Genomic DNA, 27059 nt, shown 5'->3' on the forward strand with positions numbered 1-27059 from the left:
TGATACCACTTGCTCTTGTTCCTGTTCCAGAACATTCTGTAGTAGTTTCTGCTTGGTACTAAATTCTTGATGTAGGCTTTCCCATTTCATTCTCATCTGGTCTTCAGCCAATGATTTTGTCCCTTCCATCCCCAACTCCTGGGATAACACAGCAGGTTTTTCACTATTAGAAGAATAAATAACCTAAGTTTACAATGTGTGCAAAAAAAGAAAAAAGAAGAGAAGAAAGTAGGGAAGAATTTTGAAAGGAAAGCAAGAAAGGAAGAAAGAAGAAAATGAGACAGATAACTTATTTGGTATTAATAGACCTGGCCTCAAAAACTGGAAAAAGATTATCTTAGTTGTTGGCTTGCACCTTAAAAATTATAAATTAAAATAGAAACATTGAGACGATGAGCATATTCATCTTCACATATCTGAGTCACAAACACATGAATATTAAAAACCCACTAAAAGTGACTAATTATGAAATAAAACAATTGCAGCCTTCGGAATCAGGAAGTATACCGTCGCCATTGGTCAGGGTCCTTTGACAAACAGCCTATAAATTGATTCAAAATCTGGAAAATGTTGACCTAATGAGAGCTTTTTCCATGAGTCCAAGGGACGCTGAGGACACGCTGTGGAGGGAGAGACGAGGGGATGCTAACAGTGCTGGGCGGAGGAGAGAGGCTTTCAGAGCGGGACTCTCTGATCTGAGGCCAACAGGGGGGATCCAGGGTGGAGCGCTTGCTTTGGCATACGTGAGGCCCTGGGTTCCATCCCCAGCGTGCAGGAAGCGGGAAAGGCAAGCAGAACTCCGTGACAGCAGTTAGCATTGTGACACTGGGTAACTTGTGTCACATCTCTGAGCTTCAGTTGTCTCCACATATAAGTGAATATGGCATCTAAGTTATCCAGGGTGGTTTTTGTTTGTTTGTCTGTTTGTTTTGTTTTTCAAGACAGGGTTTCTCTGTAGAGCCCTGACTGTCCTGGATCTCACTCTGTAGACCAGGCTGGCCTCGTACTCACAGAGATCCGCCTGGCTCTGCCTCCCAAGTATCGGGATTAAAGGCGTGCACCACCACCGCCTGGCTCATGTTATGCAGTTTTGAAAATTAATAGAACATATGTGATGCCTACAGCTGTATGTAATGAACAGCAACCATTCAGCATGTGGGGGTTAATAATCTATATGTTGATACACACTGGTCTTAAAAATTAATGTAGAGAAAAATACCTCTAATTGCATGAATTTTTTTTTAAAAAAAGACTTCCAAATGCAAAGAAAGTTTTAAAGTGCCTATGAAACTTTTTTTTTTTTTTGTATTTTCTTCTGTGTTTGGTTACAGTGTACCTGTCTCCACTCATTTTGTTTACATGAAATTTCAGTATCAAACCAAGGGAGTTGTTACCATCCACAGTCTTACATTTCATGACTGACATACATAAAAATAGCAGCAATTAGTTTTAAATTAGAATGTGGTCTTTTCATTTCTCATGGGAAAATATTCTTCCATGTCCATGAAGTCCCAGTTGGTTTTCCTTCACAGCCTTGGAAATAACTAGAGACTTGACAAGAGCATGTGAACTCATGGACTCCATCACACTCAGGGCTAATTTTTCTAAGGAATTTATATAACCATTGAGAAGTTTGTGAGTTGTCTTTTTGGAGTGAATCTTCCACAGAGAGCTAGCACAGCAGGACAAATTTCTTTTTACATGAGGTTACTGTTTGAAAGAGCAACTTGTAGATGTTTATCTGTCATTGGGTTCTCGCCAGTGCTGAAGGCCAAGGAGAAGTGGGGGGAGGGGGGGAGCAACAGCAACATTTTTCTTTTACCACAAAAAGGTTGCACAAGATTCCCACAGCTCTTTTGAGGAACCAGTTGTCTGTCAAGCAGACAGCACTCACTGTCCTCTGTGTAAAAACAGAGAAGCAAAAGACCTAAGAAACTATGAGGGGTGTGTGAGCCCCTTAGAGGACCTGAGAACAAGTAGAGAAGAGACTCCCTGCTCTGCCATCCTGGCGAAGTGTCCCCTTGGCTGGGGCTTTACTGTTGATGTATCTTAAAGACCTTACTATAGATCTTTCTACACACGATGGACAGTGGCAATTATTCTAGCTCTTTCCTGATTTAACACAACTTCCACACTTTTAGGGTGACTTAAATGTAAAAATGATGACTCCCATGACATCTATGTGCATTGACACTCAGAAGGAAGCACAGTGTCAGTGTTGACTAAACTACAACACTAGTTTAGGCCGGGCGGTGATGGTGCACACCTTCAATCCCAGCACTCGGGAGGCAGAGCCAGGCGGATCTCTGTGAGTTCAAGGCCAGCCTGGTCTACAGTGACAGATCCAGGACAGGCACCAAAACTACATGGAGAAACCCTGTCTCGAAAACAACAACAACAACAAAAACTAGGTTAGTTTCCACATCTGCTATCTCCAGACTTAGGCTCTTTACGTTGGATTTTCTGAACCACATGCACATGATACTTTCATTTAATTCACACTATCCCTGAGTTGCTACGTGTCTGATTTCTGATAGTGTGATGTAATTTTGTTACGATTATAGGTGTGCACAAGTTTTTTTTCTTGATGCTAGTAGGTACTCCTGCCTTTTTGATTATTTGGCATTATAAATATTTTATAACATCTTTCTAACGTAGGCTCTCTCTTTCCTATTACTTCTGCTGAAAACAACGTTTAGAATTGATGAACCAGCCAAAGATGCTCTCCAAGAGACACAGGCCAAGTCACAAGCAGAGACAACACATCGATGCACGGGTTTTACTGAAACCTTAAAAAAAAAAATAGTGCTTCAGAGCTGGGTGGTGGCAGTGTGCACCTTTAATTCCCAGCACTTGGGAGGCAGAGGCAGGTGGATCTCTGAGTTGGAGGCCAGTCTAGTCTACAGAACGGGCTCTGAGACAGCCAGGACTACACAGAGAAACCCTCTCCCAGAAAAGGAACAAAACCAACAATAAAAATACTTTTGATTTTAGAAGTTTTTCTTTGAATGGTTATCAAAATGCTTTTGCAATGCTGGTTGCTGCTTATTATTCTAACTATTTTTTTTTTTTTGTTTGTTTGTTTTTTCGAGACAGGGTTTCTCTGTGTAGCTTTGCGCCTTTCCTGGAGCTCACTTGGTAGCCCAGGCTGGCCTCGAACTCACAGAGATCCGCCTGGCTCTGCCTCCCGAGTGCTGGGATTAAAGGCGTGCGCCACCACCGCCCGGCTATTCTAACTATTAATAAGCAAGCCAAAACCCCAATGTGAGTGGCTCAAAATATAGATATATCCCACCGGCTACAGTCCCTTTCACCTGGCAAATCCTCTACTTTTCTAATATTTCATCTTTCTAGATGTAAGACTTTCAAAGTGTCCACTCCACCCGGGTCCCCAGGCTCAAAGACTTTACATGTGGAAATGATAGGGAGAGACCGGTTAAGAGGTCATACCATTTAACCTGCACATACATTGATTTTTTTTTTTTAAGAATGTTCTGAATGAGCTCTTGAGAGGAAAATGCTCTTCTGTGACTAGGTATAATCACCAGTTGGAAATATCATAGATCCAATTTGATAACACATGTTCCATTTGATTCAGAAAATGGGTGTCCCTGGGGATAGACGTGCTGGGCATCTAGAGAGTTCAACTCATTAGTCATTATTACTAGCCATTTTTCTATCCACACAACAACGTGCTTGGCAGTGCGGGAGCATTTAATATCGCAGAGTGAAAGGGGGTGAATACCTTGTGTGGAAGTAACTGGAGCAAGGTGTTTAGCTCTTTTTTCAAATGGCACAAAACACAACAAGAAGAGAAAGCTGCAGGCTTGCAAAACATACCCAAGGCCACCTGAGCCCTCTGCTGCGGAATGCTGGGTTAGAATCTCCTCTCCACGGCTAGCTACTGAGCGGAGAAGGCTCTTCTGCTCCTCTAGCTCCTGCTCGAACTCCTGCACAAAGGCAAACACCATGGTCACTTCAGAGGACTGTCCGCCATCGCTGTCACCGTTCTCTATCTACAGAACATCAAAGGCTCCAAGAACTGCAAACTGGAGCACAGCGTAAAAGGCATGGATGGCTTGGGCCAATTCTCCTGCTCTGACTAAAGTTATCTGGAAAAAGCAACAGGAACAGAAACTTTTGCTGGACAATGGTGCCCCCATGTGGTGAAATATGTTCCTTCCTTTCAAAGTCAGTTCTGTCCTGAACTAGCCAGGACAGAGACTCCCTAAGACATCAGCTCACACCAGTCTTCCACTTTGTGAGCTGCATTTTCAGCGAATCTGACTTGACCTTTTCCTCACTCACAGTACATTTGTTTAAGTGTGCATTTGACAGAAGAAATACTCAAGTGTGCCCATTATACAGAGTTAGTGTCTTCAAAAGAAATTCATCAACAGAAATCATTTGTATCATAACCAGTTATGATCTGATCTCATGAGGCATCTCCTCAAAAGTAAAAAAACAAAAACATCCGGGCAGTGGTGGCACACACCTTTAATCCCAGCACTCAGGAGGCAGAGGCAGGCGGATCTCTGTGAGTTTGAAGCCAGCCTGGTCTACAGAGTGAGATCCAGGAAAGGCACAAAGCTACACAGTGAAACCCTGTCTTGAAAAACCAAAACCAAAACAAAAACAACCATTTCATTTCATTTAAAAAAAATATATGTATTTGGCCATTCTCAGAGGCCTTCCTGGGACTTTTTGTAATTATCATAGAATAGATGCAAACAAGGTCAAAACAAAGGGTAAAGTGTCCCCGAGGAGGAAAGTTACAGCTGAACCATATGATGTAACCTTAAACACACTAGCTTCACAATGACCAGCCAAGCCACCATCCCATCAGTTATGGAGAAGCACACCAAAGAAACGCTAGTTACGTTTTCCTTCATTCAGAAATAAGGTAAAGTCAATGAGTGAAGAACTGTGGAGATAATGCTGGGGATGTCATCCAACGGAACACTTGCCTGGCCTGGTTTCCATTCCCAGAATTGAAAACAAAACCATGACCACAAAAGCGCTGGCCATAGGAACAGCCGCCTCAGGTTCTTCTCATGACAGAGCTGCCGTCCAGAGGAGGCAGGAAATGCTTTACCTTCTGTTGCTGGAGGCTGCTCTGTCGCTGGTGGGTTCGAGTGGTGCGGGCCTGGGCCAGCCATTCCTGCACTCCAGGGCTCTGCGTGGCTGTGAGGTCGACATCGCTCTCCTCTTTCTCCTGCGTGGCTCCCTGCTTTGAATGAAATCCTATGAGAATCAAGGGCCGTGCCACCCACAGGACAACCTCGCCCCAGTGGAGAGAGGACCCCTCTGGTGTGGTTTGTCTAATGACTTCAAACTACCACCATTTTGGACATGACACCACATATTTTTAAAAGATGGGGACACAAAACACGTCTAAGTTGTCACATTTTTAGGAACGAGGAGAATAAACAGATGATTACGCCCAGAAGCATTTACAGGGAAAACCATCTTCTTCCAAAGTAGTCATCAAATATGTTTCCAATTTTTTTCCACAAAAATACAAAACATAACCCTTTTTATGAACTTCATAAAGCCACTTAAAGGTAAAATGTCACCTAGATGAACATTACATGTCAAAATGTCTGTCCTTCCTCTGAAAGCTTCACCCTGCCACCATCTGTCCAGGTCACGTGGCATCCACAATGGGTACAATAGCAAGTACTTGCTTCTCAAAGAGTTTTCTAGAAGGTTGCCAACCAAAGAGATCAATGCCTTTGAGAAACAGTTAAGTCTCACAGCTGAGTTTGCATTCTAGAATTCAGGAAAAGCAAGGCATGATGGTTAATCATGACTGTCAACTTGGCTGGGTGGAGGCCACATAGGAGAAGAGTAAGGCCTACTTCTCCTCATGTCTGTAGATCATGAGTGCTCCAATGGTCTTAATCCACCTATAGATTCAAAAATCTAAACAGACAATTAGGAAGTGCTGGAACCAACCAAAATACAGCCCAGTTACAGGAAGAGGGTCATTGGTGGCATTTGAAGGGCATATCTTGGTCCTGGGCCCCATCCTAGTATTCTCTCTGTTTTTTGGCTTGCCTGAGCTGAAAAGCTTTGCTTTGCCCATGCCCACAGGCCATGATGTCCCTGCCTTGCCACTGATGTTAACAACAGGTCATGGAGTCAAACCTCTGAAAACACGGGCAAAAATAAATCTTTTACCCCTCAAGTTGTTCCTGCCAGGTATTTAGTCACAGCCCTGAGACACTCAGTAACACTTAGCAAGAGCTTCCAAGATGGCTGAATGTCCTCTGCTCTCCTCCACCCTAGCCTAGCCTCTTCAACTCGTCTTCAAGAGTTGCCGGAAGCGGTCAACCACCAGAGCAATCCTCAGAACCCTTCAAGAGGCAGGAAGCCTGGACCCACCCCCACCCCCACCTCTGACAATACCGCATTTCGTAAGAAGGCAGCCCTAACTGGATGCAGTGGGTTAAAATGTAGATAAAAAGTTTTTAAAAAAAGACATCGAGTTGGGGGGCGGGGAGATGTTTTGAGGGTCCTAGGGGCGGCTGAGGAGAGGCATAAGGAGTGAACATGATCAAGAAATATTGTATGCTGTATACATGTATGAAAATTTCAAAGATTAAGGAAAATGTCAAAAGCTCTAAAACTTAAAAATATAAAAAGCTTGTAAAATAAATATATAAAGACAGAAAGCAGAGGAGAGAGAGCTTCAGGCTCCACCAAGGAGACCCCTGGACTTGAATTAATTCTAGAACTCTTGATTTGTGAACATCTACTACTCCAAAAGATCTGTTTATACACTTCTGTATAAAAAATAGCTCCCAGTAGCCTGGAGGCAAAGGAAGACAGATGTCTTTGAGTTCAAGGCCAGCCTGTTCTACGTAGCAAGTTCCAGGATAGCCAGAGCTACATAATAGAGAAACACACACTGCCCCATCCTTCCAATCCCACCTCCCCAAATAATAAATAACTCATGTTCAAACAAGAGTTTTCCAGGTCCATTCAAATTAGCATAATAAAGTATCAATCAACTATGGGAACAGCACTTACCATCCTACAAATTCAAAAAATTACCTGGGGGAGGGGTTAAAGGGACTTGGTGTGATAATTACAAATGACAACCCTAAGCACGCTGCTTCCTCTCTCTCTCCAATGACCACCTCGCCCACCCACTGCATCACTGCTGCCCTGGTAAAGTTCGGTTAGGGAAAAAGCCAGAAAGCGGTTACTTATCACCCAGGCAGGCAACCTTCCTGCCTCGTTATTCTAATGGGATGTGGAAGGTCCAACTAGTCCTTTGCTTTACACTGAGACTAAGCGAGGGTAAAAGCCTTTCTTTCTTCTTATCCATGTTTCTATGTAAAGGGATAAATCAGATGTTTTTTATACAACTCACTCATTAAATACTTAAGCATGAGACATGGCTCTTGGAGGCCAGGGTACTCTGCAAAGCAGCAGCCAGACAAGGGCTTCAAAGCAGCAGCCAGACAAGGGCTTAGTTGGGGAGGCAGTTCAGCCAACTGACCAACATCCAAGAAAGGCTGGGTTACATACATACAAGGGCCAGTCGAGAGGGGACGGAGGCGAAGGGACAGAAAGTGATGGGAACGGAACGGCTGAGAGCATTTTCAGAGGACAACCGCAGGGTGCCTGGAAAAGTAAGGACCCTGGCAGAGAACTAGGGGAGAGTATCCCAGAACTAGAGGACAGCTACAGTCCCACTAGGCCCCGCCCCCCCAACATAATTGAGATCATCGGGCGTGGAAGAGGCCACCATGGCTAGAGTCTAATGAGGTGGAGAGCTTTGTCATCCTACTGCAACTCTGACACTGACATGTCACTGTCCCTTGGCTCCTCCCTCCCCAAGCAGGAAGGCAGGTAGAGTCTACCACTGCAGTTGATACAGCCTATGGATAGAGGCCCTGTTTTCTCTTAGTTTTGTCATTCTAACTTACCACTCCAGGGAAAGAGCTTTGATTTTCTATACTTGTGTATTCTTTCCTCCAGTCTCATGAGTCATGCTCCCACCAGCTTGTTTTATGTCAACTTGACACAAACTCTGAGAGGAGGGAACCTCCATGGAGAAAATGCCTCCCTAAGATAAAAGGCTGTCAGCAAATCTCTGGGGCATTTTCTTAATCAGTGATTGATGTGGGAGGCCCCAGCCCTTTGTGGGTGGGGCTGCCCCTGGGCTAGTGGTTCTGAGTGCTACAATAACACAGGCTGAGCAAGCCATGGTGAGGGAGCCAGTAACTGGTACTCCTTCATGGCCTCTGTATCAGTTCCTGCCGCCTCCAGGTTCCTGTCCTGATTTGGGTTCCTGTCCTTCCATGATGAAATGTGATTTGGGATGTATAAGCCAAACCAGCCCCTTTGTCCCCAGGTGGCTCCTGGTCATGGTGTTTCATCACAGCGATAGCAGGACTGTAGAGGAATGGCTGAGACGACAAGATCATACCTTTGTCGTCCCCCCCACCCCCTTGGTGTTACTGTTCCACAGTGAAGCAAGCCATCAAATGTAGAAGGAACATTCGACATCCCCATATGAACTCCTATGTTCTGGGCACGTAGTTCCTTTCCCTTCGCAGGATCCAGCTTCCCAACAAGAGAAGTTGGATCATTGGATCAGGTAGAGCAATGTGAGTGCCCTTGGTCTAAAAGACGCTATTTATATCTTTTTGTTGTTATTTTGTGAGACAAGGTTTCTCTGTGTAGCTTTGTGCCTTCCCTGGATCTTGCTCTGTAGCCCAGGCTGGCCTCGAACTCACAGAGATCCGCCTGGCTCTGCCTCCCGAGTGCTGGGATTAAAGGCATGTGCCACCACCGCCCGACTAAGATGCTATTTATATCTTGCAAGCAATGTGTTCAGAGTAGGGGACTCATCGTACCTTGTCCACTAAATGTCCCTAATGATAAACAGTGGTTTTCTGGAAAGTTATGAGTTTAGGTAAGTGGGATTCTGGCCCACAAAAGACCGAGGAGTACCACCATTGCACAGTGATTTCTCAGAGGCCTGGCTCATTCAGATGAAACACCAACTTAGAAACCTTGCAGAATGAAAATATGAGATACACAGTGACATCTCAAGGAGTCAGCATACCAGACTGAAGTCCCCAATCACAGCCACTCCAGCTATAAAACACTGGTCTTGGTGGCCACGACCTTCTTTATCTCCCTCCTGGGATCCAGGCCGCTGCCTCCCTGCCATTTAACTCAGCCAAGGCCTGTTTCCCAGAACCCATCTGGAAGACTCTCCTTTCAGGCCACAGAATCCACTCACACTTCTGCTTGGGTTATGCTCCATGGACTGTCAGTGGGTCTTTCAAATCACCAGAGAAAGCTTGTGCTCGTAAAAAATGACAGCTGGAATGTGAGCCCTCACCACCATTGACATACACAGATGGACTCTCAGAGTCTAAGAATTCATCTGTCTGACTAAGCAAGTCCACAGTTTCAGATGAAAAAGAAGAAGAAGGAGAAGGAGAAGAAGAAGAAAAGACAGCATCAAAAACTGTCGCTTTGAATGTGTTTTCTGTGTTGTTATATTTGGTTTTTTAGCTAATAGGTTTTTCTGACTCACTTAGTCATTTTAAAAGCTAAGACTTGATCCTCAGAAAACAAAAACGGCGAAGAATCTAGTTCATATTTCAGCTCTTTCCCCTTGGGGTGAGGTGGTACCCGCTGGAGGAATGCAAGCCTGGAACTACATACATTCCAGCGTGATAACAGCTTTCCCTTCTGCCTAGGGAGGAGGAAGTATGGTGGCTTCTGTCACTAGAGACTCACTGGGCGGGGCTACCTAGGATGTTTATTTTGGAAAAGTAGAAAAGTCACCACTTTTCTTCCTGGAATATTCCTTGGAAGAGCAGTGAGAATTGGGAAATGCTAAACCTGATATGAACCACTTCTTCATAAGGCAATGTGCTATTTTTCTTTTATTTATGAGCATTGGTGTTTTGCTTGCATGTGTGTCTATGTGAGGGTGTTGGGTCCCCTGGAACTGGAGTTATAGACAGTTGTAAGCTGCCATGTGGGTGCTGGGAACTGAACCTGGGTCCTCTGGAAGAACAGCCAGTGCTCTTAACCGCTGAGCCATCTCTCCAGACCCGCAATTTGTTATTTATATAGGGTGAACTCTATGTTCATCCCATAGGTAACATTGTGTGAAAATGACCTAAGCCTCTTATGAAGACAGGCACCTTGTAACTCAAGAAATATTTTCACATGTCCTTAGGTCTGTGTTTCTTCATGTCTGTCTGGGAGAAAGGGAGAGACTGGGTCTTCACTGATATCCATGCCAGTTCACTTTGTAAAACAACAAGATAAAATAAATGGGGCGACAGGTATTACACTCCATGCATATAAAAACAGCATTGAGAAATTTGGGTTAAGAGTGTAGCTCAGGGGCAATGGATGCTGAGATCCACAGGGCATTTGATCCTGAGGTAGGGGACCAGGGGGAAGGATGGGAAGGTAGAAGAAAAAAGGGAAGGGAAGGGAAGGGAAGGGAAGGGAAGGGTAAGAGCTCCCCATTTCCCTGTGTTCTGTGCCATTGAAAGACCCAAACCCTTCAGGCTTATACCCCCCAAGCCCCAGGAAATGAGAAACTAAAAATCTAGTTCCAAGGGCAAGCTGACTCAGCCATTATTCAACCACCCCTGCCACAATGTAACATTGTAAAAAGATTTCTGTTAGGAGATGTGCTCAACTGTGACTGGGATAGTTGCAGGTGTTCCAGGAAGGACCACTGTGACCTTTGTGTAAACTTCACTCCCGCCCTGATATCCCCCCTTGAGGTTTCAGGAAGAATGTACATGCAGACGTGACTGTACCCACTCTCGCATGATCTTGTGAAACGTAATTGTATGGGAATTGTAATCTTATGGCTTTTGTGAGTTTTTCCTTTAAAAGCCCCCATGTGGCTACAGTAAGATGCGACTCTTGCTCTCAGGACAAGAGTAGCCCGTCTGTACAGTCGCTTCAATAAAAACCTCGTGCTGTTGCATCAGCTGGACTGGAGTCTGGGTTCTTGGGGTACCCACTCGAGACCCTAAACGTTGGGTTATATAGGGTGAACTCTACGCTCCTCCCATAGGTAACATGTGAAAGTTACCTTGACTGCCTGTGATTCATCCCTGAGCCTCTACCCCAGTCCACTGTGGGTACAGACTTGTCATGTCACTCCTCTATTCACTCCTCTCACAGTTAAGATCCAAGTGTCCAGGACACCTGGGATGTTGTCCCTGGCCCTTCACTATCACGGAAACCTGATCCCCACTGTGATCCTAAATGGCAGGACCTTGGGAGGTGATGGCCACTGCAGTTACCTCTGCTATACAGGAGACCCCAGAAAGCCAGCCAGCCTCTCCCTCCACAAGAGGACACAGCGAGAACTGCCATCTATGAATGAGAGCGACTTCCCTCACTGGATGCTGAAGCAGCTAGCATCTTCATCTGAGACCCAGATTCTAGAGCAGTGTACCGTATGTTTTCTGTTTATAAGCCACTCAGTTAGGGAAAATTTGCTATACCACTTAAGACATCATTTAATTTCATTTCCTCCTATTACTCTGCTCTAGCCACACAGGCTTTAGGCAGACCAGGTATAATCCTAGCTGGCATTTCCCTTTGGCTGGAATGTTCACACACACACACACACACACACATACACACACACACACACACACACACAAACACACACACACTGTTCTCTCCTTCAATATGTACTACACAGAGAGTTCCAGAGGGCAGGTGGAACAAATACAGTAAAATAAAAGTTCACGTAAGTCACCTATCACAACAAATTTAAAGGAGTTAAACATGCCCTTTGAAAGTGTGAGACAGAGCCAGGCGGTGGGGGCACACAACTTTAATCCCAGCACTTGGAAGGCAAAGGCAGGTGGATCTCTGTGAGTTTGGGGCCAACCTGGTCTACAGAGTGAGTTCCAGGCCAGACAGAGAAACCCCGTCTCAGGAAAAGAGAAAGAAAGAAAGGAAAAGGAAAAGCATGAGACAAATGTTTATAACCAATGGCTATGTTCTGCATAAGAAAAAAGAACCTGGGTTGGGGATTTAGCTCAGTGGTAGAGAGCTTGCCTAGCAAGCTCAAGGCCCTGGTTTCGATCCTCAGCTCAAAAAAAAAAAAAAAAAAAAGAACCTAAAATGTAAGGACACGGAGAAGCTGAAATCAAAAGAAAGTTAAGAGGTAGGCCAGGTAAACACTGCCCAGAAAACTCCATCAATGTAGAACAGAACTGACCGTCAGGACTCACAGTGTTACAGAGGAAAGATTCATTCACCTGGCATACGGGAGGACTTGAATGCAGGAACTACCTAGAACAGGATGAATGCATCTAGAGAATGGACTGTAAGAGGAATCCAAAAGAAAAGCAAATTTGTCACAGTAGAACTCCATCCTCAGATCTATGAGGTCAAATCAACGCTGACAGCCTAGCTGGAGACCCAAAGGCAGACTGTAACTGGACAGACGTGCTGAGGTGTTAGAGAAAGCGTGTGTATACCTACGTGCGCCTCAGCCCCCAACATTTCCTCTCTATCGCCACTTACGGAGATGCACGTGGTGAGTGTGTCCCGAAGGCGGAGTCGGCCCGGGCTTCAGGTGGAAGTGCTCACCTGCATGTTGAGCTGTCTGTCGTGCAGGGCCCTCTGCAGCTCCAAGAGACTCCCTTTGAGCACCCTCAGCTTGGCTGCCAGCTGCTCTGCCTCGTCCTTCGTGTGCGCCTTGCCCTCCAACAAGAGGTTCTCGTTGTGCACGGACAACTGAGACAGGACCACCACCTTCTGTTCGATTTCCGCGAGCATGTTCTGGAGCAAGAGAGCAACCGCAAAAGCCTCACTTCTGGCCAGCCCCTGGAGACTGTTTCCAAATGCAACCTTTCATAGTCACGTACCACACCAGCAGGTGTCTGTGGCTTTTCCTTGTAGTGATATTTTATTCGTACTAAAATGTGATTTGTATGGTAATAAATAAAGTTGCCCCCGGGGGTCAGAGCTATTAGAGCCATAGCAGAAGCTGGGCAGTGGTGGTACACGCCTTTAATCCCAGCACTTGGTAGGCAGAGCTAGGTAGATCTCTGTGTGTTCAAGGATACAGCCAGCATTGGAGAGACACGCCTTTAATCTCAATACCAACCATAGAAGACCTGGAGGTCTGTACAGACAGGCAGTGATGAGGTGGTCATGTGGTTGGGTTTACAACCAATGAGAAGGCAGAACAGAAAGTATATATAAAGACAAAAACACAGGAAGTAGGTCTCTTGGCTGAAGAGGCTAGCTGTAGCAGACGGGTAAGGCTCTTAGCTCTGATCTCTTGGCTTTCTTCTTTGCATTGGTTCTGTGTTTCTTATTTAATAAGACAGTTGGTTACATCTATATTTCCTACTTTAAAGAAGACGATATGCGCTTTGGGGGGTAAAACTACCTGGGCTTCTCACCTTTTCTCTTTTTGAAAAATTAGATACTTTATAATTAAACATACATTGGAAAAAGCATATAGAAAACACATTTGGTATAGCCAACAATCACAAGAAAAGGCCACTGCCCGAATGTTACATCATTATTAGTCCCAATATGTTAGTATTAGGTTACCAATGTTAGAAAAATTATACAGGAAACTTCTTTGTTAATTTAAAAAGGAATTTCTTTCAAAACACTGATTTTGAAGACCAAGCTGCCTAAGAACTTTCAATCCTCCTGCATCAGCCCCCTCTTTCTGTCCTCCTCCTCCTCATCTTCTTTTTAAAAATATGACACATCTTTGATCTTACATTTTAAAGTATTTCCCACATTTCCATCACAGATCTTGGAGTTTTCCCTCCAGGATTGAGATTAAACAGAAAAGAAATGAAAAATAACCTCCTGCTTTCAAAGTAAGATCTTTTATGAAACCAAAAAAGACTGAAAATAAATCAATCAAATGTGCCATAAATCACTTTATTGTCTACATAAATCATGTTGGTTTTATGTCCTTTGCCTCTAAACTCTTTGAAATGGAGGTCTGTGGTGGTTTGAAAGAAAATGGCCCCCATAGGCTCATAGGGGGTGGCACTATTATTACTCCTTGTTGGAAAAAGTGGCCTTATTGTAGGAAATGTATCACCAGGATGTGAGGGGGCGGGCTCTGAGGTTTCAAATGTTCAAGCCAGGCCCAGTGTCATTCTCTCTTCCTGCTGCCTGCAGACCCAGATGTAGAACTCTCAGCTCCTTCTCTAGCGCCATGTCTACCTGCACACTGCCTTGCTTCCCACCATGACCATAACGGACTTAACCTCTGAGCTGTAAGCCACCACAATTATATGTTTTTCTTTATAAGAGTTGTCATGGTCATGATATCTCTTCACAGCAATAAAACCTTAAGACGGGCTGGAGAAATGGCTCAGAGGTTAGGAGCACTGGCTGTTCTTCCAGAGGCCCTGAGTTCAATTCCCAGCAACCACATGGTGGCTCAATGAGATCTGGTGCCCCCTTCTGACCTGGAGGCATATATGCAGGCAGAACACTGTATACATAATAGATAGATAAATAAATAAATAAATAAATAAATAAATAAATAAATATTTTTTTAAAAAAAAAGGCTGGAGAGATGGCTCAGAGGTTAAGAGCACTGCTTGTTCTTCCAAAGGTCCTGAGTTCAATTCCCAGTAATCACATGGTGGCTCACAATCATCTGTAATGAGATCTGGTGCCCTCTTCTGGCCTGCAGGGATGCGTGCAGACAGAACACTGCATATATTAATAAATAAATAAATTAAAAAAAAAAAACTTCACTCTTTAGCCGGGCGGTGGTGGCGCATGCCTTTAATCCCAGCACTCAGGAGGCAGAGCCAGCTGGATCTCTGTGAGTTTGAGGCCAGCCTGGGCTACCAAGTGAATTCCAGGAAAGGCGCAAAGCTACACAGAGAAAACCTGTCTCAAAAAACCTTAAGACAATGCCATAGTTTTTATTCAATCAGTTAATTTATTAATGACAAATATATTTTACTTCCCATTAGGAAATATAGATTATTGCCATTCCATTAACTCTTAAGAATAAGCGTTCATGCCAAATAACTAAAACCAATGAAAGAGCAAACAAAATGTTCACTAAAATGGGGATTAATGAATGATGTCTCAAGGACTATTTCTGAGAACTGAATATATTTCTGGGCAGGGTTGGTCTGGAATTGTGCTGAGGGTCCATAATACATTTTGAGGGCCAAGAAAATGTTTATTTTTTATTTTCTCTTTAAAATCAAAAGACTCAAAGGATGCTAACATGCACAAGTCCCTGTCCTGGGTTTGAATGCCACCATGGAATAAAATGAGTGTGGCAGTGCAGGTTTTTGAGTGTGGAGTCAGGAGAATATAGAGTTCAAGGTCATTCTTGGCTACTTAGTAAGTTCAAGGCAAGCCTGGGCTACATGAGATCTTATCTCAAAAGAAAAGGAAAAGAAAGAAAGGAGAGGAAGAGAATAAAAAAAGAGAAGAAAATTAGAAAATTGATATAATAATGAATCCAATGCAGATTTTATTAGTCTACATGGTCCTTTTCACCATGTGGGGGAAAGTTCTCATATTAGCGAAGTCTCCAGGCCAAAAAAAGTCATCGTGTGGCTCCAATTCTTCTTATTTATTTTCAGGGTCTCAGTATGTACCCCTGGCTGGCCTGGAACTCTCCATATAGACCAGGATGGCCTTCAATTCCTAGATGTCTTCCTGTACTGTCTCCCAAGTGTACAGGTGGATCTCAGTGAGTTTGAGGCCAGCCTGGGCTACAGAGTGAGTTCCAGGAAAGTTGTCAAAGCTACACAGAGAAACCCTGTCTCAAACAAACAAACAAACAAACAAACAAAGGTATGCACCACTATGCCCAACATGTGACTTCCATCCCATGTGACAGCCAATTATAATTATGAAGCAAATGGTTTAATTCTAAATTTTAAATTCATAAGATTTTCTTTAATAGTTTCATATTAAATTTTAACTTACTAGGGTCTGGATTTTAACTGGATTGATTTCTGTATTTTAAATGATTTAAAGTAAGTATTAGATTTGAAACATCAATTTGACTAGTTTGCTGACTTTCAATGCCATATGCTTCCAATTCCTTAAATACTATGAAAACACATTTTACTACTTTATAAATAGCCTGAGCTGTATTGTCAGAATAATGTCAACTGTACTGCAGGTTCTCTGAAATTCTTTAAAAACAGATATAACTAAAAGTAGGGGTGGCGACAACAATATCACACAAGTCTGAAATACTAGTTTGAGTGTTAATTTTAAGCCCTAGAAGGAAATGTTAAAATAGATGCATGCCTCAGCTTCTGACAGTAGAAAAGAGGCTAAGAATACTGGAAAAAAGCTCCCATCTGGTTCTTCAGCCTCCACCATCGAGACAGAGAAGAAAGCTGCTCGTACACAGAGAGGAGTCTGAAGGCATTGCCTGATCTGAGTGACAATGATCATATTATGAGCCTCAAAATATGAATAAGAAGACCCCCCTGGTATAGACTTCATTAGCTAATGCTATTGGCAGATCTCTTTTGATGCCACATGGGTGAAATATGAATTTGTGCTCACTGATATTTAGCTCTGCGGATTGGGAAGGGTTTTCTAGAATCTTCTATTTTTATTTTTTTTTTCATTCCATGTTTTTTAGTGCATGGGGTCTTTGCTGCATGTCTGTGAACCACTTGCATGCAGTGCCTGATGACGCCAGAAGGGGGCATCAGATCCCCTGAGACTAGAGTTACAGATGGGAGAGAGCCATTCGATGTGTGTTTGGAATTGAACTCAGGTCCTCTGAAAAAGCAGCCAGTGAGTGCCCTTAATTGCTAAAGCCATCTCCCCGGCCCCTTAAATGAAAGATTTCAAGTGTATTTCACTCACATGTGAAGTGTAATATGTTAATAATCATGAAGTTTGACGGTGGACACATGCGAGGTCACTGTTTCTTGCTGTATTAGATCTGGAGTGCCTCCTACAGGCTGGTATGTTAATAGCCTGGTCCTCAGCTTGGTGCTATTGAAAGTTGATAGAAACCTTTAGGAAGTGGGGTCTTGTGGGGGATTTTAGATGGCTTGTTTATTTTATTTTATTTTTGGTTTTTGTTTGTTTGTTATTTTGAGACAGGGTTTCTCTGTGTAGCCATGATTGTCTGGATCTCACTCTGTAGACAAGGCTGGCCTCGAGTTCACAGAGATCCACCTAGCTCTGCCTCCCGAGTGCTGGGATCAAAAGCATGCGCCACTACTGCCCGGCTAGATGCCTTGTTTCAGTGGATTATGAATGCTTATCTTTTTCTTTCTCTTTTGTTCCAAGCAATGAGATGAGCAGGCTTCTTCCATGTGCCCCCAACATGATGCACTGTGCTGTTTAAAACAGCAATGGAATGCATGGATGAAACCTCTCAACAGAGTGAAAATAAACCTTTTTTTTTTCTTTTTAAGTTGATTATCTCACGGATTTTGTTACAGTAGCAAGAAGCCAGCACGAGTATCCATAACATATAATAAGAAAAAAACCTTTGTGCATGGCTAGGGTTGTAGCTCAGTGGTGCGGGCCTTGCCTAGCACACATGAGGCCCTATGTTTCATTTGTTACTTCTTGAGGAAGAAAAGAAGAAGAAAGAAAAGGAGAAAGGGTAGCGGGGAGAGGCATCCTTGACCTGAGGTTGCCAACACTTTAAGAAGCTGGGGATGTGATTCAGTGATAAAGTGCATGGGTTCCATTCCTAGCATCAAGCCAAAGTTCAAACCAAGCACCCCCTCCCCCCAAAAAACAACCACCTTTATAAAACAGCTCTTAACCTTCATAACCTTTATGAAACTCCCTCTTACATCAGTTCTTAGAGACCTGACATGGAAGAAAGGCCATTGCACATTTGGAAAGACAAGAACACTAGACTCTCTGTCTCCCTAATACTGGCGGTTGCTGAAGTTTCCCAAGATCCATGTGAGGACTAGGTTAAAATGGCAATTGAGCACCCATGGAGGCTTCCAATCACACTTATTTTGGCTTGAATCATTAATACTAACTATTCTGAGTTGATTATTATTATTATTATTATTATTATTATTATTTACTGGGCAGTGGTGGTACATGTCTTTAATCCCAGCACTTGGGAGGCAGAGCCAGGTGGATCTCTGTGAGTTTGAGGCCAGCCTGGGCTACAGAGATCCAGGACAGGCACCAAAACAAACACAGAGAAATCCTGTCTCAATATATATATAATATTTTTTTAAGCCAGCAAATAGATACAATAAATATTCTGGTATCTATAGTCTTATAAAATGGTAGTCATAGCATTGGAAGTTTAGCCGGACTTGGTGGTGCATACTCGTAAATCCCAGGTCTGGAGTTGGAGGGAGGCAGGAATGCCTTGCACCCCAGGCCAACCTACTCTACCTTTTTGAGAATCTGCTTTAAGAAAGACAAAGATAAACTGGGTATGTTGGCTCATTCCTGTGATGCTATTATATAGAAGGCTGATACAGGAGGATTACCATGAGTCTGAGGCCAGACTGTTTTACATAATGTATTTATTCCAGGTCAGCAGGGCTACAAAGTAAGGCTCAAAGAAATATAAAAGAAAAAAAGCTTTGCTATCAAGTACTGGGGTTAAAGAATTAGAAATTTAAGCCACTATGCTGAAATTTTCTTCAAAAGTATATTTTATTTTTTTACCATTTTTAATGATGGGAATGTGTATATGTGCACATGAGTGCAGACCCCCATGGAGGCTAGTGGCATTGGAGCCCCTGCAGCTGGAGTTACAGGCAGGGAGTCCCTGATATGGATGCTGGGAACTTAACATGGGTCTTCTGGAATGGTAGCAATCACTCTTAACTACTGAACCATCTCTCTAGTTTCTGATTTTTTTCTGAAGACAATGGTTTTCAAGAACCAATTCCAGGTTTGAGTTTTATTTATGCTTTAGTGATGCATTGCTTTTTGACCCTATAAATATATAAAGTCTCTAGTTTGTGGAAACTCATGTATCTACACCAGAATCTTATTAGTGTGTTTTCTGCATTTTTAAAATTCTCCGTCATGATATAGGCTCATTTCCTTCCCTAATGCTGCAACCATTTAATACACCTCATGTTGTGGTGACCCTCAACCATAAAAGTATCTCGTTGCTACTTCACAACTGTAATTTTATTACTGTTATGAGTCGTGATATCTGATATGCGGGATATCCAATGTACGACCCCCAAAGGGGTCATGACCCACAGGCTGAGAACCACTGTTCTAGAGGATCTTTGTACCTGGCAGTCCACCAGCTGGGCATCCATGTCCATGGGCTCCTGGGGTGTACCAAGGGCGACATCCAGGGTGGCCTTCGTGTTCAGCAGCCAGTGGTCCAGCTCATCCGCCTCACAGCGGTACCTCTGCAGAGCCTGCTCCTGTCTCTGCTCTTCCAGCTGATCATTTAGCTTCTCCTGAGGAATGAAGAAGAGGATAACTTGGAGGGAGCATTGGGCAGTGAGAACTTGAAGATGGCATGCAACAGAGCACCAGTCCCAAGCCCTGGCCCCACCCACAAACACATGGGAAACAAAACAAACGCCCAGAGTCCAGGCCACATCTTGGAAGTCTAAATCGGATTTCTCTGTCTCTACATTAGTATGTGAAAATCCCCCCATGCCCATCCCCCAGTGAAAAGAAGTTGATTTTTAGCATATATATTATTGTTGCCAAAATCTGCCTACCAAATAAAATTTAAATCAAGTAACACTGGCAACAGAAGTACAAAGGTATTTTCATGAGCTAATGTGCATGGACTGGATGACAGTGCATAGGCAGGACTATGCTTCACAGTATTAGTCCTATTCCTCATCACAGGCTCTTATCCAATCACAGCAAACTATCACTCAGATCTGTAATTCCTGTCCATGGGGCTCTAGTCCACCAGGTGCCAGCCTTCTGCATTCCCAGTGTCTCCCACCCAGAGCACATTCGTAGATCCACCCTGACTGTGCTCTGCGCTCCAGACCCTGATGCAAACATAATACCAGCTTCTTGGGCCTGGGAAATAATGAGACCCTTTCACTTGAATATCTATTCAACACTCAAAACAGTCCAACTGTGGATGCAACTGAGGTGTTCAGCAACAGAGAATGGGGAAGGAAAACGTTGTGTGGAGTGCATGAGCGTGTGTGTGTGTGTGTGTGTGTGTGTGTGTGTGTGTGTGTGTGTGTGTACACAATGGAATTTCTTACAGCCATAAAGAATATAATGACATCATTAACAAGGAAATTGACATGACCAAAGGAAATTACATGAAGTGAATTACACCTATTGTGGAAAGACAAATATTGCATGCTTTCTCTCACATGTGGTTTCCATACTTTACACAAATGTGTGTGTGTGTGTGTGTGTGAGTATGTGTAAAAGCTTTAAAAAATAGATATCAAAAAAGAGAACAGAAACAAAATCCAATTAAAACAAAAACAGACCCATGTATTATTGCTAACAGACACTAAAGCTTGATTCAGATGCAGGAGCTGAAGCACCTCCAGGGCCCGAGCTACCTCCAAAAGCTGCCTCTTGCCAGCCGCCTTCATCCTGATGGTGGACATCCGTTCCGCCAGGACAGTGAGCGTGGACTGCAGGGCCAGCTGCTCCGCTGGGTCCGACTCCTGAGACTCGGCCACCAGCTCCTCCGCCAGAGACGCCTGCAGTCCATTGATCTCATCTTGGAGCATCTGCACCTCATCCATCAGGGCCTGTGGGGAAGACTGTGGAATCACACTCCTGACTGAGGACTCCCGGGCTCTGCCATTGTACACCCCCTGAGATCAGACTCCCTCGGATGTCACGGAATGGGCCAGCCAGCAGGACCGTTACTAGTTTAACTTTCAAAATGACACTGTAGAGCTGAAGGCTGGGACAGCTGTGATTTGAACGCTGGGGATGTTAGGAGCTTAAGTCACACTGAACAAACTAATGAGCATTTCTGGTTCTCAACAGGCTCATTCCTAACAGGAGGTCCACACTCATTCTTCCTTCTGTACCTAATTCTAAAATGGGAAGTTCCTCGGAGCTGACTTCCAGGCCACTGGACCTCTCCAGAGTCCTTTCCCAAGGTTTCAAATGCTTGCTAATGCCGGCCACCCCCATGGCATGCCCCCACCCAGCCTCTTGCGTTCAACTTGTGCAGTTCAATGGCAGCCCCATCGCAGCATGTATCTTTAAACAATGGCAGAATGCTCTACTTACTGAACAGGCTCCTCCACTGGCTCACAAAACACCAGGTTAAAAACCCAAATTGGAGCAGTCACCAGGTTGAAGTTCCCTGTCACCAGCTATAAAGCCAAGCTTCTGTCAGCATTCCAGCTGAGAGATAGCAATCAATCCCCAAGCTGCCTGGTTTCAGCACACAAGATAACCAAAGCTCTCTCTGCCTTAATCCTTCAGCAAGAGGAGTAATTAAAAGTAACTACTCAATGTCACCTTCTCTATTCTACCTCCCAGCCCTGCCCTTAAAAGGCAAAGAACTTTGAAATGACCACCTCGTTATCTGTTCCTTAATTCTGGTCGGCTTTGTTTTTGAGATAAAGTATGGCTCTAGTGCCCTGGATGCGCTAAAACTCAGCACGCGGGCCAGGCTGGCCTGGAACTCACAGACACCTCCTCCCTAGCATTGGGATGAAAGGTGTGTAACACCACACCCAACCCTGGCTTTGTTCTTGTTTTTGAGTCAGGGTTTCTTATAGTCCAGGCTGCTCTGAAACGCTCTTTACAGCTGAGGAGGACTTGAACTCTGGTCTCCCTACCTCCATTTTCTCCGTGCTGAGATCGTAGGCACACACTAACACTGCCCTGTTTATTTGGTGCTGGGGTTGGACCCAGGGCCTTGGGCATGCTGAGCAGTCAGTCAATGCCAGTCATCTGTCTATATTCCAGTCTTAGGTCAGTCATTTACCTAATCTATATCCATCTATCTATCTTCTATTTAGTTTTTTCCGAGATTGGGGTCTTCAGAGGGCACTTTCTATTCAGAAATTGAACAGCATGTTATAAAACGGTAGGAAAGGCAACCATGGCCCAGTGAAGTAACACAGATGATTCTAACAGCTTTGCTGGCATTAGTCCACATCTCTTCCACAGACATCACAGTAAGCGCAGTACCTCCTCAGAGTGTACTGTCAATGACGTTTAAAGACAAAATAACAAGAAAAAAAAATCACCTCTCTTCCCCAATACCGTGACCCGCCCAACTGAATTTTAACTGATGGTTGTAGTGGGTAGCCATTCCAGCTTTGGTCTGGAAGTTCCAGCCCCCATTGAGGCTTCGGTAACTGTCATGCCTACAAAGCAGGGCCAAGAGAGGGCCCTAAAGACCCGAGATCCGGATGTGCCACCCTCTCTTGTTGCCTGGACCCTGGACGCTAGAGGTAGACAGAGGAGAGTTCTCCAGAGAACACTGCTGGACCGCACTACATCTTTCCCAGATCCTGCAGCCTACCTATCCCTTCATTTATAAGTTACGCCACTAAATAAATCTCCCTTTTAACTACATGGAGTGGCCTTAATAATTTCACCAATAGATTGTTACATCGACAGTATTACATAGACCTAGACAGGAAGTATGTGTGTGGGGGGAGTGGTCCCCTGGTCCTTCACAAACTGAACACCTCCATGCTGCCACCAGCCTGATCAGGAAATAATGCCTTTCCAGAACTTGACAAGGCCCTTTTGACTTCCCTGTGGTTACCTCCAGGCACCCCAGCCACACTGTTGACATGTAAACATGTCTGTCCTCAGCCTGCCACTTCTGTGAATAGGCTGTTCTGTGTGTGGACTGAGCTTTAAGCTTGCTCCTTGGAGAGAGCTGCTCACTCTCAGCGTTATTTAATATCTCACTGCCAACCGCTCTGTGAATCGTTTTAGTCTGAAGCTTTCTCCTGGGTTCCTAGCAGAAGCCCATGGAGTTTTATTTTGCAATTTCCTGTTGACACTTAAGAGCAAAGCCTCCTCTGTGGTTGCCTGCTACATCTCTGCTTGATCTCCACCGGACTCTTTCCTTATCCACATGCCTTACTCAAACACTGGATGCCGGCCGCCTCTTTCTTTTGGGTCTGTAGATTACACATGTCTGCTCTTACTTATGGGGACTGTCTGCTCCTCCAGTGTTTTCTTTACGGGTGCCTTTTGATGCTCAGAAAGTGTTTTCTTTTACTGTTGTTTCATCTGTTTTGTTGAGGCAGGGCTCCAGTGTGTAGGCAGCCCTAGCTGTCTTGGAATTCACTGCATGTAGACCACAAAGACCTCAGCTTGCTTTGAACTCAAGGAGCTCCACCCGCCTTTGCTGGGATTAAAGGTGTGGGCCACCACCACATCTGACTAAAATGGAAGTTCTTAATTTGATTGCAGAACAATTATTTGTCCTAAATAGTTCATTACAGATTTTGGTGTTTTTTGTTTTGGGGTTTTTTGTTTTGCTTTTGTTTGTTTATTTGCTTTTTTTTTTTTTTGAGAAAACTTTGCCTACTATGTCAAGATTGTGGTATGTCGTCTTCAAAAACATGAAGAATGTAGTAGCTCAGTGGCAGAACTCAGGCTTGACGTGTCTGAATCATGCCAATCAAAACAAACAAACAAAAGAATTCTCCTGGAGCATAATTAATGGAAAGGTATTGTTTTCAAAATGTCTAGAGAGGTTTATAATGAGAGAGAAACATGGAGAGCAAGTGTTAAGAAATTTTACAGCACTCTGGCATCGTCATGACATCAAAGAGAATTTTAGAAGCTATTTGTATACGATGGATCAGAAATTAAGAAAAACCTCTTCACTGCAGGTAGTTAGGCTAGCATCATCTTAAGAGGCTTTTTTGTTTGTTTTGTTTTGGTTTGTTTTAACTTCATTCTGAGGTCTACTATAGTCCAGCTTAATTTATCATACTATTTTGTTTCCAGTGTAGGTACAAATCAAGGTTTCCCCTCCTTCTTCTCTCCCCTCCCCTCTCCCTTCCTTTCTCCCTTTTCTTCTCTCTCTAAATAGTTTTGCAGTATCTATGAACTTTGCCACAAGCTAAATGTCTCTAAGGTGGTACTGTTCCCAGAAGTTCAGTGCTGTGCAAAGGACACTTTCCATTCTTAGTGTGGGAGCCTGTTTTCGGGTTCCTTGTGGCTTTACCCAGCAGGTCCGCATAGAGGATGATTAGGACCACCGGCCTGAGTGCAGGTGTCTGAGATGGTCTGCACTTTGCTGTGCTGGGGGGGCGATGGTCTTTTGCTCCACCCCCTTGGCGTCTCTATAAATACCCTGGGGCAGAGACAGTTGGGGCTATTGGAAAAGGTTCCAGGTCCTCTCGAGGCTATCCTTTATTTTCTGTTTATCTCTGCAATAAATCCTCCTATCTAATGTTTCCTGCTGCTCACACTCAAGAAAATTCTGGGGAGCTGTGGGGTTGGTGGGTAAATGCCCCACATCTTAGAACTTTGTGAGTCTAAGTCACCAGTATTCAACCTGTGGGTTGTGACCCCTTTTGGGGGGGTCACACATCTGATATCCTGCATGTCAGATATTTACATTACGATTCATAACAGCAAACGTACAGTTATGAAGTAGCAATAAAACTAATTTTCTGGTTGGGGGATCACCACCACACGAGGAACTGTATTGAAGGGTCTCAGTGTTAGGAAGGTTGAGAAGGCTCTAAGTGGTAGGACATACTCTTCGACTTTAACCACCTTCTCCCGGCCTTGAGGGAACTCTTTGTTTGTTTGTTTTGAAACATAGACCAGGCTTCAACTTGTTATATAAGAGGAGTCCTTGAACCTCTGATTCTCCTGCTTCTGTCCCCCAAATTCTGGGGCTACATGCCCTCGCCACCACACCCCACTACTATTTCTGTCCTTTGGAGATATGATTTTCTTATATTTGCAATATATTCTATCAATCCATATAAAACATACTACTGCAGTATTTGAGTTTATTTTTAAGATTTACTCTCCATATATAGCCCAGAGTATCGTTGAATGTGCAATCCTCTGCCTCACCTGGCCACCATGCCCAGCCTTGGGGGTGATGGATTTTGAATTGAGATTGCATTGAACTTAGAGACTGATTCTCTTTATTGTTCATTTAAAGTATTTTCATGCATTATATTATGATCATTTATTGGAGGCCCAATTGTTAAAAAAAAAACAAACTCCATATTATTTGTTCTGACTGTATAGCCTCCTCTGTAATTAGACTGGCCTCATTATGTCTCCTCTTCTTCATGCAGTTCTGAACCATGCTCATCCTCCCCCTCACTCCCCGCCACCTTCCCACGGATGTACACACAATTCCTTCTACCCACGCCTGCCATTACTCCAGCTCTCAGGCTCGCTCTCCCCCACATACCGGCCTGATGTCACGGAATCTATTCCCCGCTCGCTCCCTTTCTCATAGAGATCACAATAATAGTTCTGTTTTCCTATTGCAGGCTGGGAGTTCACACCAGTTACCCCAGGCTTTCAAGTCATGGATTTATGAAAAGCCAGTCTTTCGCTTGTTGGTCTAGGGGGTGTCCGGCGCATGCAAGTGAATTGATTCTGACTCATCATAGAGTTGAGAGAGAAAACACAACTCCTCACTAAATCTCGGTGGACTTGGCTGATCAGGGGTGTAGCGAAAAGTCACTGGCTTCACTCCCTTCCTCTCTGAACACTCTTCAGTGAGGATCCGGGTGGTTTGGCTCCTTGTGACCGTCAGTTCTGGCGTGTTAAGGCAATTCTCTCTTCCAACTGCTGGCTCCAGCACCCGAGCTCAGTAACGGGGCCAGGCCTTATTTGGAGTGATGGAAACATTTTTAGAAACAGATAGAGGTGTTTGTTGTATGGAATGACTGTATGTCAATGAGTTGTATGTTTTAATTCATTTTGCTGTGTGAATTTCATTTATCTATATAAAGTCCATCTGGTGGGCAAAGACACCTTCAGCCTCATAATTCTGAGAAGAGTTCATGGCCAGCAGCTGGCCCACAGTGCCTGATGCAAATGAGGAGATGGACATGGAATCCTCTTTGGGTTGCTGGCTTGTAATGATAGAGAGGGCATGTGAATGACAGGCACAGAATTAGACATGAGGCTAGAGATAACTGGAAGTTGGGAAAGAGGTCTGAGAGAGAGTGTGTGTGGGGGGGGGTGTGGGGGAGGGGGAGGATTCGATTGGCACACATGTCAAATATATATGTGTGTATAAATATATGTATATTAATAATTATAGAAAGTCACACTGGATCCCATTAAGATGCCCATGCACTAATATTTTAATAAGATAAATACATGGAGATTCACTAAATGCTCAATTCCTTTAATAGTAGGGCCACATGTAACTCATGTTTATTCAATATCAAAAGGAAATGTTTATTCTCACTCTCACGACTATCTCTCAGAGCACAGTTCTTTCCACAATCTATTTGTTATAACAAAATAGCCTCAGAACTCTTCCCAAAGCCTGTCCTGAGCCGAGTGTGGCAAAGATGCCCAATGCTCCCAAACATCAGATGTCCTAAAAAGTCAAATCCTGACCACATGGGTGAAACATTGCCAGCTTATGGACAGCACTGTGCCCTGCACTCATCACATCAGACAGATTCCAGCTGGAAAGAAGCCTGAATCTCCAGCCAAGCTGATACATTGAGACTAGCGTCTGAGTAGTGGTTCTCAACCTTCCTCATGCTGTGACCCCTGAATACCTCATGTTATGGTGACCCCCCCAACCATTCTGTTGCTAAGTCATAGCTGTAATTTTGCTACTGTTATGAATTGTAATGTAAATACCTGATATGCAGGAGATCTGATATATGACCCCTGTGGGGGTCTTGACCCACAGGTTGAGAACCACTTCTCTGTAGTCTTCTAGTAAGAATTAGGTTAACAAGAAATAATCCTAATGGAGGGCTGGGAAGTAAGTAACAATTGAAGCACCTCTACCAATTCTTTTGAAGTATAAAAACCACAGTGGACTTTTCCACCACTGTTCAGTTGGAATTTAGAAATAGAAATTCTATAATGAAAGACCGTTCCAGACGCCAAGAACAGATTTAGATAGTGTGTCGGCATTAGCTTTTCAC

The 27059-nt window shown here is 44.0% G+C and overlaps 1 protein-coding gene across 19 annotated transcripts in view; it reads right to left on the reverse strand.

Annotated features, from left to right (window-relative positions):
- Syne1 (spectrin repeat containing nuclear envelope protein 1) overlaps window positions 1-27059 on the reverse strand; it is a 484186-nt gene that overhangs the window by 127427 nt on the left and 329700 nt on the right. For 14 of the 19 annotated variants that reach the window (XM_015996792.3, XM_015996790.3, XM_076552828.1 and 11 more), the window contains 6 exons: window positions 20523-20729; window positions 19257-19430; window positions 12619-12810; window positions 5096-5230; window positions 3841-3950; window positions 7-163 (listed from right to left, as the gene is read on the reverse strand). In XM_015996792.3, coding sequence (XP_015852278.1) covers window positions 7-163; window positions 3841-3950; window positions 5096-5230; window positions 12619-12810; window positions 19257-19430; window positions 20523-20729 — 975 coding nt within the window. The remainder of the gene's footprint in view (window positions 1-6; window positions 164-3840; window positions 3951-5095; window positions 5231-12618; window positions 12811-19256; window positions 19431-20522; window positions 20730-27059) is intronic. The other 5 variants (XM_042262341.2, XM_015996795.3, XM_006978087.4 and 2 more) reach the window with 3 other exon arrangements.

Source organism: Peromyscus maniculatus, chromosome 16, assembly GCF_049852395.1.
Source record: "Peromyscus maniculatus bairdii isolate BWxNUB_F1_BW_parent chromosome 16, HU_Pman_BW_mat_3.1, whole genome shotgun sequence".
NCBI classification, from domain to species: domain Eukaryota; kingdom Metazoa; phylum Chordata; class Mammalia; order Rodentia; family Cricetidae; genus Peromyscus; species Peromyscus maniculatus.